The sequence below is a fragment of the Canis aureus genome, chromosome 2 (genome assembly GCF_053574225.1).
Source record: "Canis aureus isolate CA01 chromosome 2, VMU_Caureus_v.1.0, whole genome shotgun sequence".
Lineage (NCBI taxonomy): Eukaryota > Metazoa > Chordata > Mammalia > Carnivora > Canidae > Canis > Canis aureus.
The window spans coordinates 65,224,993-65,239,732 of record NC_135612.1 but is presented as its reverse complement, the minus strand read 5'-3'; the positions used below and the strand labels follow the sequence as shown (position 1 = coordinate 65,239,732).

The following is a 14,740-nucleotide window of genomic DNA, read 5'->3' as shown; positions in this document are numbered from 1 at the left end:
CCAGACCAACGACTCCCCATCTTCCCAGGTATGAGGACTGCTTATGACACCCACAGCCTGGGCAGACCTCCCCACCACAGCACTCACACATTTCTAAAAGTGCTTTAGCAACACTATGGTGAGGGTGACAGCAGCTATGACATGAGCTATTACTGCACACAGCTTGTGTGATGAGCTCACTGAGTCTCTGCTTAGCAGATAAATGCTACCCTCAATCTACCTGTGGAGAGGAGTAAATGAAAGAGCACAGATAGCTAGTGACTGGTAAAGCCAGGACTCCAAAACAGGTCATGGAGACTCAAAAAAATCTGTGCCCTTACTCAGGTTGCTGTCAAAATGTACCACAAAGGCAATGGAAATTTGGTAATTTATTTGCATTTGATTAACCAAATTATTATCCACTCTCATTTGAGCATCAGTTTTGCATCTTGTAAATCAAGAGACCTTTATCACAACACTATCAGCAATGGCCATTATTTTATTTTATTTTATTTTATTTTTTTTTTAGTTTTTATTTATTTATGATAGTCACACACAGAGAGATAGAGAGAGAGAGAGCGAGAGAGAGAGAGAGGCAGAGACAGAAGCAGGCTCCATGCACCGGGAGCCCGACGTGGGATTCGATCCCGGGTCTCCAGGATCGCGCCCTGGGCCAAAGGCAGGCGCCAAACCACTGCGCCACCCAGGGATCCCCAATGGCCATTATTTTAAACTGAATTAACAATGAGCGAGCTGACCTAAGTTACTTCCCTAAAGTCCTGGAATTCATCTCTCCCAGGTGCACCAGATCTCCTGCTCCAGGTACAGCCTTCTTTTTTCTCTGATAGAAGAAGATAAAAAGGGACACCATAACTCCAAACCAAGCCTGACACGACTTGAGTATAGGATTCTGAAAGAATCCAGGAGAGGATATCCTGATGAATCTTCAGCTTGAAGCCTGGCCTCCAAGAGAGAGTAGAAGGAGAGGAAAGAGATCAGAAAGGGAACTGGGATCCCTAGGTGGTGGGAGGTGGGGATGAATACTGGGGATGCATAGAGAGGGGTGGGAAACACGGCTCCACACAAACCTGGTCATTATATTAATAGGTCCAAAGTTTTTCCAGCTCTAGAACATGGACACATATGATTTCAGGACATTAATATATATACATATTTAATATATATTAATGTATATATATATTTAAAGATTTTATTTACTTGAGAGATAGAGATAGAGCATGAGCTTGCATGAGTAGGAGGAGGGGCAGAGGGAGAGGGAGAAGCAGACACCCTGCTGAGTCGAAAGCCTGATGTGTGTAGAGTTTGATTCCAGGACACTGGGATCATGACCTGAGCGGAGGGCAGACACCTAACCAACTGAGCCACTGAGGCGCCCCTCAAAAATTTATATTTCTTTTTTTTTTTTTAATTCTTTATTTATTTATGATAGTCACACAGAGAGAGAGAGAGAGAGAGAGGCAGAGACACAGGCAGAGGGAGAAGCAGGCTCCATACACTGGGAGCCCAACGTGGGATTCGATCCCGGGTCTCCAGGATCGCGCCCTGGGCCAAAGGCAGGCACCAAACCACTGCGCCACCCAGGGATCCCAAAAATTTATATTTCTTAAAGGACCAGTCAGAAGACCTGGCATGTGCCTCCCAGACAGCATCTGGCGAGCTCTTACAGGCAGAAAGAAGTCCTTCTGGGGGTTCCTCTGTGCTGATTATGAACTGCAATCTTTCAGGAGGTCACCGACCTGGATATATTTGCAAGCAGATGCACAGCAAGGATTTTTCATTCTCCCATTTTTATTAGCCATTTTATTTAAAACAGTTGGACCCCTGCCATAATATATGCACCTCCCAGACATGCTCTAAATTCTTCCTGTGGATGGTGGGATGATAATTAAAAGGTCAGTAACTGGTCTGTGCTTAATCTGTCCCATGTTCATATAAACTTGGAATCACCAAATGTGAGAGGAGTACATATATATTAGAGATGGGGATGTCAAACCATCAGTTTAAATTCATCAATTCAATTAATTTGACATTTGCTGCTATTCTTGTGTGAAACCCAGACAGATTACCTGCCACTCATAGGGTCCTAGAGCCTGTGAAGCAACAGACTGTATTAGCCAGGTAAAGCCAGTTGCTAGAACAATAACACTCCAACCATGGGCACTCCAAACATTGGAAACTCATTTTTTGCTTAAATCCAAAATGGGTGTTTCCATAGTGGATTATCATGAACAAAATTCAGTTGTCACCTCTAGAACCCCAGCCTTGTCACACTTCCAACTGCAACTTTATTGATTATGTATTTTGGCAGGATTCGGTCTTGGATGTGGCTAATGCCTTTAGTTTAATCTCTTTGGCACAAAGTGTCAAAGATCATTTGTCTGCAAGCTCACCTGGACCTGCAAACAGATTTATTGCCCTGCCTTAGGGGCACCTGGATGCTTACATTCTGTGCCACCAGAGCAGGGCCAATAATGGGGCAGGCCTTTCTCCATCAGGGGGTAACTGCACGGATGACATCAAGCTGATGAGCTCCCAGAAGAGCAGGTGGCAGCTTAGGGATAGGGTTCTGAGGGATCAGCCTCCAGTCAGTTCTCAGGAGGACTGTGTACTGAGGCTCAGAGGTTGATTCCTGAGACAGTAAAAGAAAAGTTACACGCTCTAGAGCCCTCACAAGCCAAGAGGGAAGCCCAGACTTAGTTGGGTTGCTTGGGGATAGGAGACTGTATGTGCCTCATCCAGGTAATTTGCTGAGCCCTGTGTACAACTTGACCAGAAGATCTGCCAAATGTGCTTGGGGACCTGGACAGCAGGTATGCTAGAGGCAGCCCCATAGGCCACCTAGCTAAGGCCTGTAGACCCCAAGGACCTTGGTGGAACCCAGCGATCTGACACAGGGACATGTGCTGAGTGGCACCTCTGGTAGCTGGAGGCACCTCTGCCCAGGGTCACCCCTTGGGAGTCCTACTTCTTGCCCACATGTCTCCCTGCTGCACTGCACTTGACACACTGCTGCTCGCCTATTACTGGGCACTTGTGGAGAGTGAGTGGCTTAGGGACAGACAAATACCAGACGTCACTGTGTCCAGGTGTCCCCATTCTGCATGGGCCCCCTCAGATCCTGGGAAAACAGATTTCTCCTTTTAAAAAAAAAAAAAAAAAAAAAGGGAATGGAGCATCCCAGAACAGCAAGTCAGTTCCCAAAGACAAAGGAATGCTACATCTCTACATCTTTAGGACCCATTATATCTCTCTTGATTACTCACATGGGAGCCTTTGGCTACCTGGTGATGGCTTCCAGGTAGGTCTGAGGATGCCTGGGCCTGGTTTCCTGAAGGCTCATCCCAACTATAAGTTGATTGAGTGGCAGCAGACTTCTAGTGCTAGTGACATCTCTGGTAGAAATAGATGGATTACTGTGGTAGTGGCCCATCAGCCAAGAGCATCATCAGCACTTCAGAACAGATGCCTCTGAATTTAGCCCGTGGGCTTTAAGGGTACACCTTGCAAATAGATTACATGTGTCCTCTGCTGCCATCTCGTGGCAACTTCTGGCTTCTTGTGGTCTTTGACACAATCCAATAAGTAAAATTGCTGTTCTGTGGTAGTGGCAGATTCTGGCCACACTAGAGTAGCATTTGAGACCAAGCTCTGGCATATTTTGGATGTCTGGGACATTTACAATCAAATGCTGACAAAGGGCCCTGACAGTGGGCCAATGGACATGACATTCAGTGGGCATTTTATGCTCCTTCTCATTCTTAGCTGGTGGTGTCATCAAGAAGTTGAAAGGACTTTAAAAGACTTGACTGGGAGAGATTGCTGGATAGACCATGTCATTAGCATTATAGGCTCCCCAGAGAGAAGATAGTGAGAGCACAATGCAGCTCGTCCTCAGAAGGAGAGTAACAGTGCTGCCCCCTTCTGCATCTGCACCTCTGGATTAGGAGCAGCAATCAGCGATCAGAACACAAATCTCTGATATCTGAGGGACAGGGTCCTTATGGATGAAATGCATATAGAGCTGCACTAGTAGTTCTCAAGCCAGGTTTACATGAGAATTACATGCTATATATCCCAGAAAATGATTCAGTTAATCCAGGGAAGTGTTTCTCAATCTTGGTCATCTATTAGAATCATCTGAGGAATCTTTTTTTTTTTTTTTTTTTTTTTTTAAGATTTATCCATCTGTTTGAGGGAGAGGGAGAGAGTATGAGCAGGGAGGGGCAGAGGGAGAGGGAGAAATAATCTGAAACAGACTCCTCAGTAAGCGTAGAGCCCAATTTGGGGCTCAATCCTACAATGTCAAGACCGTGGCCCGAGCCAAAACCAAAAACTGGAAGCCGAACCAAGTGGGCCATCCAGGAAATACACCTGAAGAAATTAAAAAATCCACACCCGTAGCCAATTATATCAGAATCTCTAAGAGTGGGACCTAAGTACCAGCCATGTGAATCCATTGTGTGGCAGGGGCTGGGCCTCACTGTGTTAGATAAAGAGACAATTTATGCTCACAAGCAGTTGGGGTATTAATGTGTTCTTTAAGACAAACATAAAATGAAAAGGGGGATGAGTCACTCTTTTGTACATGTCTAATAAAATGTTATTTTTCCATCTTTTGTGATTTTGGTCATTTAACTTAGTTTCTGTGTGTATAGTGTTCTTTCCTTCAAATTTACTTCCCTAACTTTCTGGCTATTTGCATTGCTGTTGTGTGATGGTGCTGGCTTGAATGGCGTCCATCCCCTCCACACTCCCCCAAATTCGTATCCACCTAGAACCTGTGAATGTTTGGAAATAGGTTGTTTGCAAATGTAATGAAATCGAGACGAGGTCATTCTTGATTAGGATGGGACATGATCCACATTTCCCTCTGTAAACATAGGCACACAATGAGTGGACATGGGCACACAAGGGAAGACTCTAAGATGGGGAAGACAGAAGCAGAGACTGGAGTGATGTGTCCAAGGAATGTGGTGCATTGTCACCACCATCAGAATATAGGAGAAAGGCATGGAACAGAATCTCCCACAGAACTTCTCTGAGGAAGCAGCGGTGCTGACATGGGGATTTCAGACCCCTGGCCTCCAGAAGTGTTGAGGAAGACACTTCTTGAAGCCACTCCCTTTGCATAATTTGTTACGGTAGCCCTAAGCAAATAACACAGTGACGTAACCAATATCTATAAAATAGGAATATTTTTTTCTTTTTTTTGTTAAAGATTTTATTTATTCATGAGAGACAGAGAGAGAGAGAGGCAGAGACAGAAGCAGGCTCCTTGCAGGGAGCAGCTGGACGTGGGATTTGATCCCCAGACTCTGGGATCACGCCCTGAGCCAAAGGCAGACACTCAACCACTGAGCCACCCAGGCGTCCCTAGGAATATTTTTCAATAAGAAGATTAGAGTCAGATTTCTGAAATCATTCTTTTATTGTTCACACTCACATCTGTGATTTGCTGAACTTTCTCTAACTACAAGTCTAAGTTTCCAAGCAATGAAATGTGACACAATTCATGTCTTGTTCCAAAAGCTAAACTGGAAATTAATGAAGGTATTACATATTGAAACTTTCATCGAAGGTTTAGATGGTTAGAGCAAAAAATTTAAATTCTAGAGATTTAAAAAAATTTTGGTGAGCACGCTTTTCACTCTTTGGTGCATCAGTGCATGTTGCATATAAAATCACTGAACTCTGTAAACTCCAGAAGAGAAGGGTTTCTTTTCCAACATTTGGAGATGCTGTAGGTCAAGAACTCGTGCCACGTTGGATCTGTTTAAAACCTTTGTTCATACAGTCTGAGTGGAATGATGTCTATGAAAACCAATATTACCATTTTCCATACTGTAACAAAAATAAATATGCCAACTTGTTATAAAAAACAAAAACACCATGTTATCTCTAAGATGAAGTATTTACATCATGGGTTACAAGGCAATACAATGGTCATGAAAAGTATGTGACAGTTTGTTAAGTCTACAAAGAAGGTAAAAAAGGTATATCAACATTCTGCTCCCTTTGAAAAACCAAGTATTAAGACAACCATTTTATACATACATAAGTTTAATGTATAAAATTTCATTAACTCAACAAGTATCTTGCATGTGTCAGCCCTCATTTTAAGAGACATTAGGACTGATTTTTATCTAGGCATATCTAATGTTGCTATGTAATTTTAAGGTGCTATTAATTTTATCTTATAAGTCCACCATATACTAATAAAGACCTCCCCAGTCCCATCTGATGAATATGGTTTAAAAAAGAAAAGGCTTACTTTTTGGCGATACAGTTTCAGCACTATAGAATACTAAAAAGGGAGATACAATTATTTTTTTTTAAATTACTATTACAGCTCAACAGCTGCATCCCCCACATTTTTACCCTAATACTGATGCTAACAGAGTAAATTCAGGAGAGACACAGTCGAGAAGAAGATGAGAGAAGTAAAAACGAAGCATACCGAGTGAAGTATAGGCTACAGAGTCAAAATGGAAACTAGTAAAAACAGTTATAAAGTAAAGTGCCAAGTCCCCAAGACAGAGGAACTGCAAACAAGAAATAAGAAGGTCAGTTAAGGATTCTGAGAAGAGTAAGGGAGAGGGAAAATATAGCATAACACAAGCATAAGAAAGTTGGTACAAAGAAAACACCTGAATTGAGATGACCCCCTACTTAAAAAAAAAAAAAAAAAAGAAAAAGACCAAGCTTAATCTCATCAGAGCTCATCTTTTTGCAAGCTCTCTGAGATCAGTACCACTTAGAAAATGACCCCCATCCCGCCAAACTCTGCAGAAAGTTGTCTACTTACTCATCATACACATCCTCTGAGTCCATTCGACGGTAGTACTTAGCCAGCTTCACAGCGAAAATGATGGCTGGAAGTAAAAATATGGTCGCCTTTCCTATGCCAAACCAAAACAAATTCTAGGGGAGAAAAGAAAATCAGGAGGATTACATGCCTGAAGACAGGGAATGGGAAACAGCAGTTTCTTGAGGCAGAAATCCACCCCCCTTTTTTTGCAGTTTTTTAAATGAGCTCTAATTTTGTTTGTGAAGACCATTTGTGACATAATAGGAGTCAGCCACTATGTGAAGCACTGCATATTACTGTAAGTCATTAGATCTTTCTGAAAACATTGAATCAGTCCTATCATTACAGTTATTTTGCAAATGAGGAAAAGTAGCAGCAGGTAAGGAAGCCAGGGTTTGCATGAAGAATCCCACAATGAGATACCACCTCACACCAGTGAGAATGGGGAAAATTAACAAGGCAGGAAACAACAAATGTTGGAGAGGATGTGGAGAAAAGGGAACCCTCATACACTGTTGGTGGGAATGTGAACTGGTGCAGCCACTCTGGAAAACTGTGTGGAGGTTCCTCAAAGAGTTAAAAATAGACCTGCCCTACGACCCAGCAATTGCACTGTTGGGGATTTACCCCAAAGATACAGATGCAATGAAATGTCGGGACACCTGCACCCCGATGTTTCTAGCAGCAATGTCCACAATAGCCAAACTGTGGAAGGAGCCTCGGTGTCCATCGAAAGATGAGTGGATAAAGAAGATGTGGTTTATGTATACAATGGAATATTCCTCAGCCATTAGAAATGACAAATGCCCACCATTTGCTTCAACGTGGATGGACCTGGAGGGTATTATGCGGAGTGAAGTAAGTCAATCGGAGAAGGACAAACATTATATGGTCCCATTCATTTGGGGAATATAAATAATAGTGAAAGGGAATAGAAGGGAAGGGAGAAGAAATGGGTAGGAAATAATAGAAAGGGAGACAGAACATGAAGACTCCTAACTCTGGGAAACAAACTAGGAGTGGTGGAAGGGGAGGAGGGCAGGGGGTGGGGGTGAATGGGTGATGGGCACTGAGGGGGGCACTTGACGGGATGAGCACTGAGTGTTATTCTGTATGTTGGCAAATTGAACACCAACAAAAAATAAATTTATTATTAAAAAAAAAAAGGAGCGCACATGATGTAATGAGCACTGGGTGTCATATGAGATGTATGAATCACCGATGTCTATTTCTGAAACCAATGATACACTATATGTCAATTAATTGAGTATAAATAAAATTTAGAAATAAAGATAATGCTTCTTAAAAAAAAAAAAAAAAAAAGAAAAGAAAAGAAAAGAAAAGAATCCCACCAGGTGATGGTGTCCCTTTGATGCCAATGAGAAGAGCCCGTGGCTGCCAGCTAGCCTGAGCTTAATCCCTTTTAGGACTTGTTTGATATGCTAATTGACCTTTCTGGCCTTGCTGTGCATTGGAACAGAGGGACAGGAGCATCCTTATCCCAAAACAGCATTGTGTGAAAAAGGCAGAATTATGAGGCTCTCAATAAACTTCCTGTATTTAATTTAACTCATTATAGGGTAGGTTGTATTCAACTTCGTTTTGTCTAAAAAGTAGGTTAAAGTATTTTTATTTATTCTTATTTTTAAAAAAGATTTTTATTTATTTATTCATGAGAGACAGAAAGAGAGAGAGAGAGAGGCAGAGACACAGGCAGAGGGAGAAGCAGGCTCCATGCAGGGAGCCCAATGTGGAACTCGATCCCAGGTCTCCAGGATCACACCCTGGGCCAAAGGCAGGCACTCAACTGCTGAGCCACCCAGGCATCCCTTAAAGTATTTTTAAAAAATGGTTACCAACATTCATAGTCAGATTTCACATAGGAACTTGGATTTCCATCCTTTCTTGAAAAGTCTGAAGTTTGGTCTCCTAACACTGAGCCCCTAGTCTCACAAGGCTACACCAGCTGTAGCTGAATGGTGGTTCTTCCATCCAACAGGGGCATCTGTCCTTGGTTTGCCCCAGGCCACACCACTAGCTTTTGCAGGGGTGACACCTAACACTGTTTAACCTTATCCACCAATCAGAAAAGACACAGCTGGGAACCACCAGCATGACCCTTTGGGCACCACACATGGCCGGTGTCTTACACTTGGCCTACTTTGTAAATGTACAACCTGCAGGATCCCTACAGAAGCTCAAGTCTGCGGCTGCTGCCTTAAGAAGTTGTTGGCAACACTAGGGCCGCCTCCCCAGCCCACCTGGAGGCAAAGGCAGCTTAGATGTCACAATGGCCCCACTCCAACCCTCACAGCTCAGCCACTGAGGTTCTGCTTCCCCCCCTGGTGATGTCCTGCCCAATGGCAGTGACACCTCTTGGCCCAGTATTTCCAGTAAATTTGTTCTCTTCCCCCACCCCCCCTATGTTCTTTTATTGGCAGATTTCTATGCTTTCAGACTTATTTTGAGAGGCTTTAGAGCTTTATGACAAGCATATCCTTTTACTGGAAGCTGCCACAATTCTTCTGGGAACAATCAAGATATAAGAGAAATATGTTAGTCACTCTGGAGTCTGTTTTCCTGGCAAAATCAATGCCCAGAGCTCTTTTTCACTGTTTAAACCACCTGGCTATAAAACTCCAGCCTACAGTCTTCCTGAGCAGACTCTAGGCCTCCCCTCCACTGGCCCCCAATTATTTGTGGAAAGATGTCTGATAGTTGGGTGATTTGAGTAGCTGGGGCAGGTGGTGAAGACAGGAGATCAGTTCAGAATCAACCAAGTTAGCCCAGCACTTGTCCAATGAGGGTTCAAGCAAAGCCATCAGCAGGAGTCCAAGCAGAAGACAGAGGGATTTAGGGGCTGGGGAGAAGGGAGGTGGCCAGGAAAGCCAAGCCTTGGGGTCCGCATGGCTATGAGCACAGGAGTGTTTCCATTTGGGTGTGAAAGTCCGTCCTGCACACAGATGGACATGTGGATGTAGGGTAGGGAGATGGACAGATGGAGCAATACAGATGTACTTCAACAAATAGCCATCTGATCATTCTTCGTTCATTCCATTGCCTGTGCCAGGCAACATGCCAGATGATAGGGGCACAGCAACACACTGGCCCTCTGCTCAGGGAGGTGAAAGTCTAGAGTGTGTGCAAGGGACAGGTTTTTTTTTTAATATTTTGTTTATTTATTCATGAAAGACACAGAGAGAGGCAGAGACACAGGCAGAAGGAGAAGAAGGCTCCTTGTGGGGAACCTGATGCAGGACTCAATCCCAGGACCCCAGGATCATGCCCTGAGCCAAGGGCAGATGCTCAACCACTGAGCCACCAGGTGCCCCTGCAGGGGACAGGTCTTAACCAAAGAACCACACAAATGTACAATTCAAGCAGTAATAACATCTTTAAGGAAAAGTACAGAATTCTATGGGAGTGTAGAAAAGGGAGCCCAGTCTAGGTGGGAAGATCAGAAGAGGCTTCCTGGAAAAAAAAGACTTGTTTGAGCTAAGACCTGAAAGCAGCTCACTAGTAATAGCAAACATGTATTGACTGTTAATGTACTAAACATGGTGTTAAGGGTTTTACCCATAATCTCTCATAATCACATGAACCATGAAACAATCCCACTTAGACAAGTTCAGAAAGCTCAGAAAAGTCCAATAATTTTTCAGTCACAGAGTTCAGGAAATGTAGTAGAATCTGAATCCAGGGCCTTTGTTTTCACTCACTGGCAGATTTAGAATCAGAGTTAGCCAGGTGGGGTGTGGATGTGGAGGGGAAGAATGAGAGACAGAGAGAGAGAGAGAGAGAGATAGAGAGCTCCAGTCCAGGTAGAAATGTCATGTGCAAAGGTCCTGTGGTGGGGACGAGATATATTTAAAGAAGTGAAAGAAAATATGTGTCTGAAGAACAGCAGGAAAGGTGTTCAAATTTTGCAAAATGTGGCCTCAATGGGCGTGGGCCCAATCATACAGCGCCTGGTGTACTCAGTTAAGGATACTGATCTTTACAGTGGATAACCACAGGAGGAAGCCACTGCAGTGCTTTCAGCAGAGGAAGTGAAAGGGTTGGCTCGCAGACAGTCAGGATATATTGAGGGGTGAATAGAGCTGAGGAATAAACTGGATTAATTGGAACTTACCATCCCATTGGTAACATATCAAAGGCCTTTTAAATCAAAAATAATATTAAGAAAAAAAAATAATATTAAGTTTGCTATTCTTATGGGGACACACACACACACACACACATACACATCACACAGTTGCACTCAAAATCCTTTTGAATATTGGCAATCTGCACACCAGTGACTTCTCCTTTCTGACTAATCGAGACAAATAGGACAAATAGGATTTTTCTTCATGAGGGTCTCCTGGCCTCCATAAATATCATTCTACAAAGGAACAAAGATATGCAGCTAGGTCTTTGGCTTTCCTTGGTCTGTTAGGTATCATAACACAGTCATCTGAATTTTAGATTTTAGGTTTTGGATTCTACAACGGTAACAGATCCAAGCGCAAAACTCTTTTTATATCAGAGTGTCCTATACTCTGCCAACAAAACATGATGATTGATGAGTTTATTGTGTTTCCTTATTTTGAAAGATGAAATTCTTACCATAGGGTCGATAATGTAGCTACACAGGAAGACGTCAACAGCGGAGTCTAAAGCAGTGGCCACGGGTTTGCAGGCTGCAATTTGCTCAGTAATCTATGGGTGGGAAGCACAAGAGAACTCTGAGCCATACCCATAAAAATCCACAAGAATTAGATGTGCCATTTACCTTTGACCTGTTCTCTATACCATCTCAGGTACAGAGCTGAGAGCTGATTTCTATGGATAAGTTCGATGATGCATACAAGTAGGTACTTGAAAGCAAGATGCGGATTCTCTTGGAGCCTGGGTCTCTGGTTTTTGCACTTGTTATCTGGAACAGTAAGACCCACCCTACCAGGCTACTGAGAGAATGAAGAAGTCCAGGTGTTTGGTACTGGGTCTCAGTCTGAATTTCTTGCCTGACCCCTCTGAGATCTGACAAAGGATGTGGGAAGAAAATGGAAAGCTAATTAATCAATAATTATAGATTTTAGAGCAGGGCTTGGCAAACGTTTTCTATTAAAAGATCAAAGAGTAAATATTTTTGACCCTGCAGGACAGACTGAAACATTTCTGTTTCAAGTGCTGAACTCTGCCATGGTATGGTGAAAGCAGCCACAGGTGATAAATACGCAGGAATGTGTGGCTGTGTGCTAATAAAATTGTGTTTACAGAAAAACAGCACTACCTGCTGACCCCAATTTAGAAAGCAGAAGACTATGTACAATTCACTAAACAAATTTAATGACAAACAGATGCTCCAATCCCAATGACTTAAAATAACTATATTCATTCATTAAAAAAATACATAAAATGAGCTAGATGTTAGCTCTTTAGGGCAGAGGTGTGTCTTATTTCTTTGCCTTTATTGGTTGGATCACTTTCCCCTTTTCTCCCACCTATGCCTTACAAGGCAACCCATGTGAACAACCTTATTTTTACCAAACTTAAACAACCCTGTACACCCTCTTTATAGGCTTTTTAACTGTTTGTTTTCAAAAACAACAACAAAAAAAAAACAAAAACAGAGCAGGAGTCTTACTCCATATGTTTTTCTGCATCTTGCTTTTCTCTCTTATTTATACCCTGTGAAAATCTCTCCTAGTGCCTTGGCAGAGCTCTGATCCATTTTGTATAAAGGGCCACCTAATATTCACATGGTGTGGCTCTTGTATGACTTAACCATTCCTGTCCAGACTCACTTTGGCTTCAGGGTATTTGCTTCATATTCTGGGTATGAATGTGACCAAAATATGGTTCCTTGATCTGGTGGAGGAGATGCATAGGTTCTAGTGGCCATGGTGGCAATGATGATAATGCATTTCTAACACCACAACTCACCTGTATGTGTATGCCCTTCATCCCAGCACTAATAAAACCCTGAGGTCTTCAGATCTGGGAGGCAGGAGGAAGTGTCAGCACAGACATGAGAAAGCTGGGCCCTGAAGGAGAACCAGGCTCAGGGCCCAGAGGGTGGGGGCCAGAGGTGGGAACCAGGGAGGAGGATATGACATAGAGGGTATCACATCAAGAAATATGAACATTTCAGAGACTCAAGCTGTTGGATGTGGCTGGAATATGGGGTGGAGCAGCAAAGAGGGAGGAGATGGCGGTAGTCTGGGTTCACACCGTCAAGGGCCAGGAATACAAATGAAATACTCAAGGCTTCTTGGAGTAGTCTAAATTTTCCTGAGTCCCTCGACTTCTCAAAGCCCGTCTTGGCTAGCAGCAAGCAGCCCAATAACTTAGCCCAAGTTACTCAAGTAACTCAGCTGCAAGCATCTCTCCCTACCCCTGCCCCAGGGGAATAATCCTCAGAGGAAAGCTGACCCAAAGCCCAAGATGGCAAGGAGCACTTTCCAAGCCACTTTACTTCTCTATAAATTGGCTTCTGGGAGGAATGAGCTGCCTTGAAATCACTGGAAACTTCACTCTGCTCCTCAACTTTCTCTTCTAATATATTCAGGGGGACCCAAATGTGGACTGAATTGTGACCCCCAAAAGTTCACATGTTAAAGTCCTCCTTCCCGGTTTCTTGGAATGTGACTGTATTTGGAGGTAGGGTTCTTAAAGAGGCAGGTCAGTTAAAATGAAGTCATTAGGGTAAGTCCTAATCCAATGACTGGTGTCTATAAAAGAAGAGAAAATGTGGGCACACAAAGGCACAGAGGGATGATCATGTGAAGACACAAGGGGAAGATGGTCTTCCAGAAGCCAAGGAGAGAGCCTCCGAAGAAACCAATTCTGCTGACACCTTGATTTTGGACTTCCAGCCCTTCCAGAATTGTGAGAAAACAAATTTCTGTAGCTCAAGCCACCCCTCGTAGACTTACACACCAACCACATGACAGGTTCTGCGGGGCCCAGGGCATGAACAAACCACCCCTGCAGTTCCCTGGGGAGACAGAGTCAATTGTAGCAGGAACCCCCACAACGTGAGCAAAGGAACTAGGGGAGAAAGTGAGGAGCATGTTCTCCAGCTCAGTGGGCAGGCTGGGAAAAGGGTCCAGCTTAGACGACACATGCTGAGTCCAATGACACCCCTCCTCATGGTCCCCAGATTTGAGGTCCTTTGGTTATCTCCTACCAAATTACTAGGAATTTTACTTTATTTCCTCCTGATGTTATCCTAGAACATGACTATCTTAACACATGGCCCTCTTACGTTCAATAAAGATAAACTACTTACTGAGATCTTGACCCATTGCAGGTAGTGTTCAAAGTATCCTATTATCATGTTCCCATACTTGCTACTTTCCTGGAAAGAAATCAAAAAGTAGTAACACCGTTGAGGGGACCATCCCATACTCTCTGCAGCCATGTAGTTAGGGGCTCACACCCACTTACTTTGACAATAACTGAGGAGATGCGAGTTTGGAGGAAGTCCTGAGCAGAATCCAGAGAGGAAAGGATATTGGCCACTTTCACCTGGAAAACACAGCAATTGCCAGGGGGTCAATCAATGAAGGGATTTCATGTGGATATGAGTTGGCATGTGGATACGAGTGCTGTTAGCTCAGCTCCACACCACCATAATTTGCTAGTTAAGAAGACCACAGAACCAGCCCAGCCCTCTGAGGGCAGAGGAATGAGAGCAGTACATACCAAGCCTCGCTTTGTGCCAGACACGGGGCCAAAGAATCCAAATCGTCTCACTGAGACAGGAATTCCCCCTTATCCACAGTTTCTGTTACTTGGGGTCCAGAGGCAGATGATCCTCCTTCTGACGTGTGGTCAGAAGGTCAATAGTGGCTAATGCCACGTCACATGCCTAAGACATTCCCATCACTCATTTTATCGTCTCACATCATCACGGGAAGAAGGGTGAGTTCAGTACAGTAAGAT

The 14,740-nt window shown here is 43.6% G+C and overlaps 1 protein-coding gene across 11 annotated transcripts in view; it reads right to left on the bottom strand.

Annotated features, from left to right (window-relative positions):
- Nucleotides 1-5,409: 5,409 nt before the first annotated feature.
- Nucleotides 5,410-14,740, bottom strand: part of PROM1 (prominin 1) — a 131,662-nt gene continuing 122,331 nt past the window's right edge. For 9 of the 11 annotated variants that reach the window (XM_077877024.1, XM_077877022.1, XM_077877020.1 and 6 more), the window contains 5 exons: nucleotides 14,243-14,323; nucleotides 14,085-14,153; nucleotides 11,417-11,509; nucleotides 6,806-6,921; nucleotides 5,410-5,841 (listed from right to left, as the gene is read on the bottom strand). In XM_077877024.1, coding sequence (XP_077733150.1) covers nucleotides 5,787-5,841; nucleotides 6,806-6,921; nucleotides 11,417-11,509; nucleotides 14,085-14,153; nucleotides 14,243-14,323 — 414 coding nt within the window. In that variant the 3' untranslated portion in view covers nucleotides 5,410-5,786. The other 2 variants (XM_077877039.1, XM_077877038.1) reach the window with 2 other exon arrangements.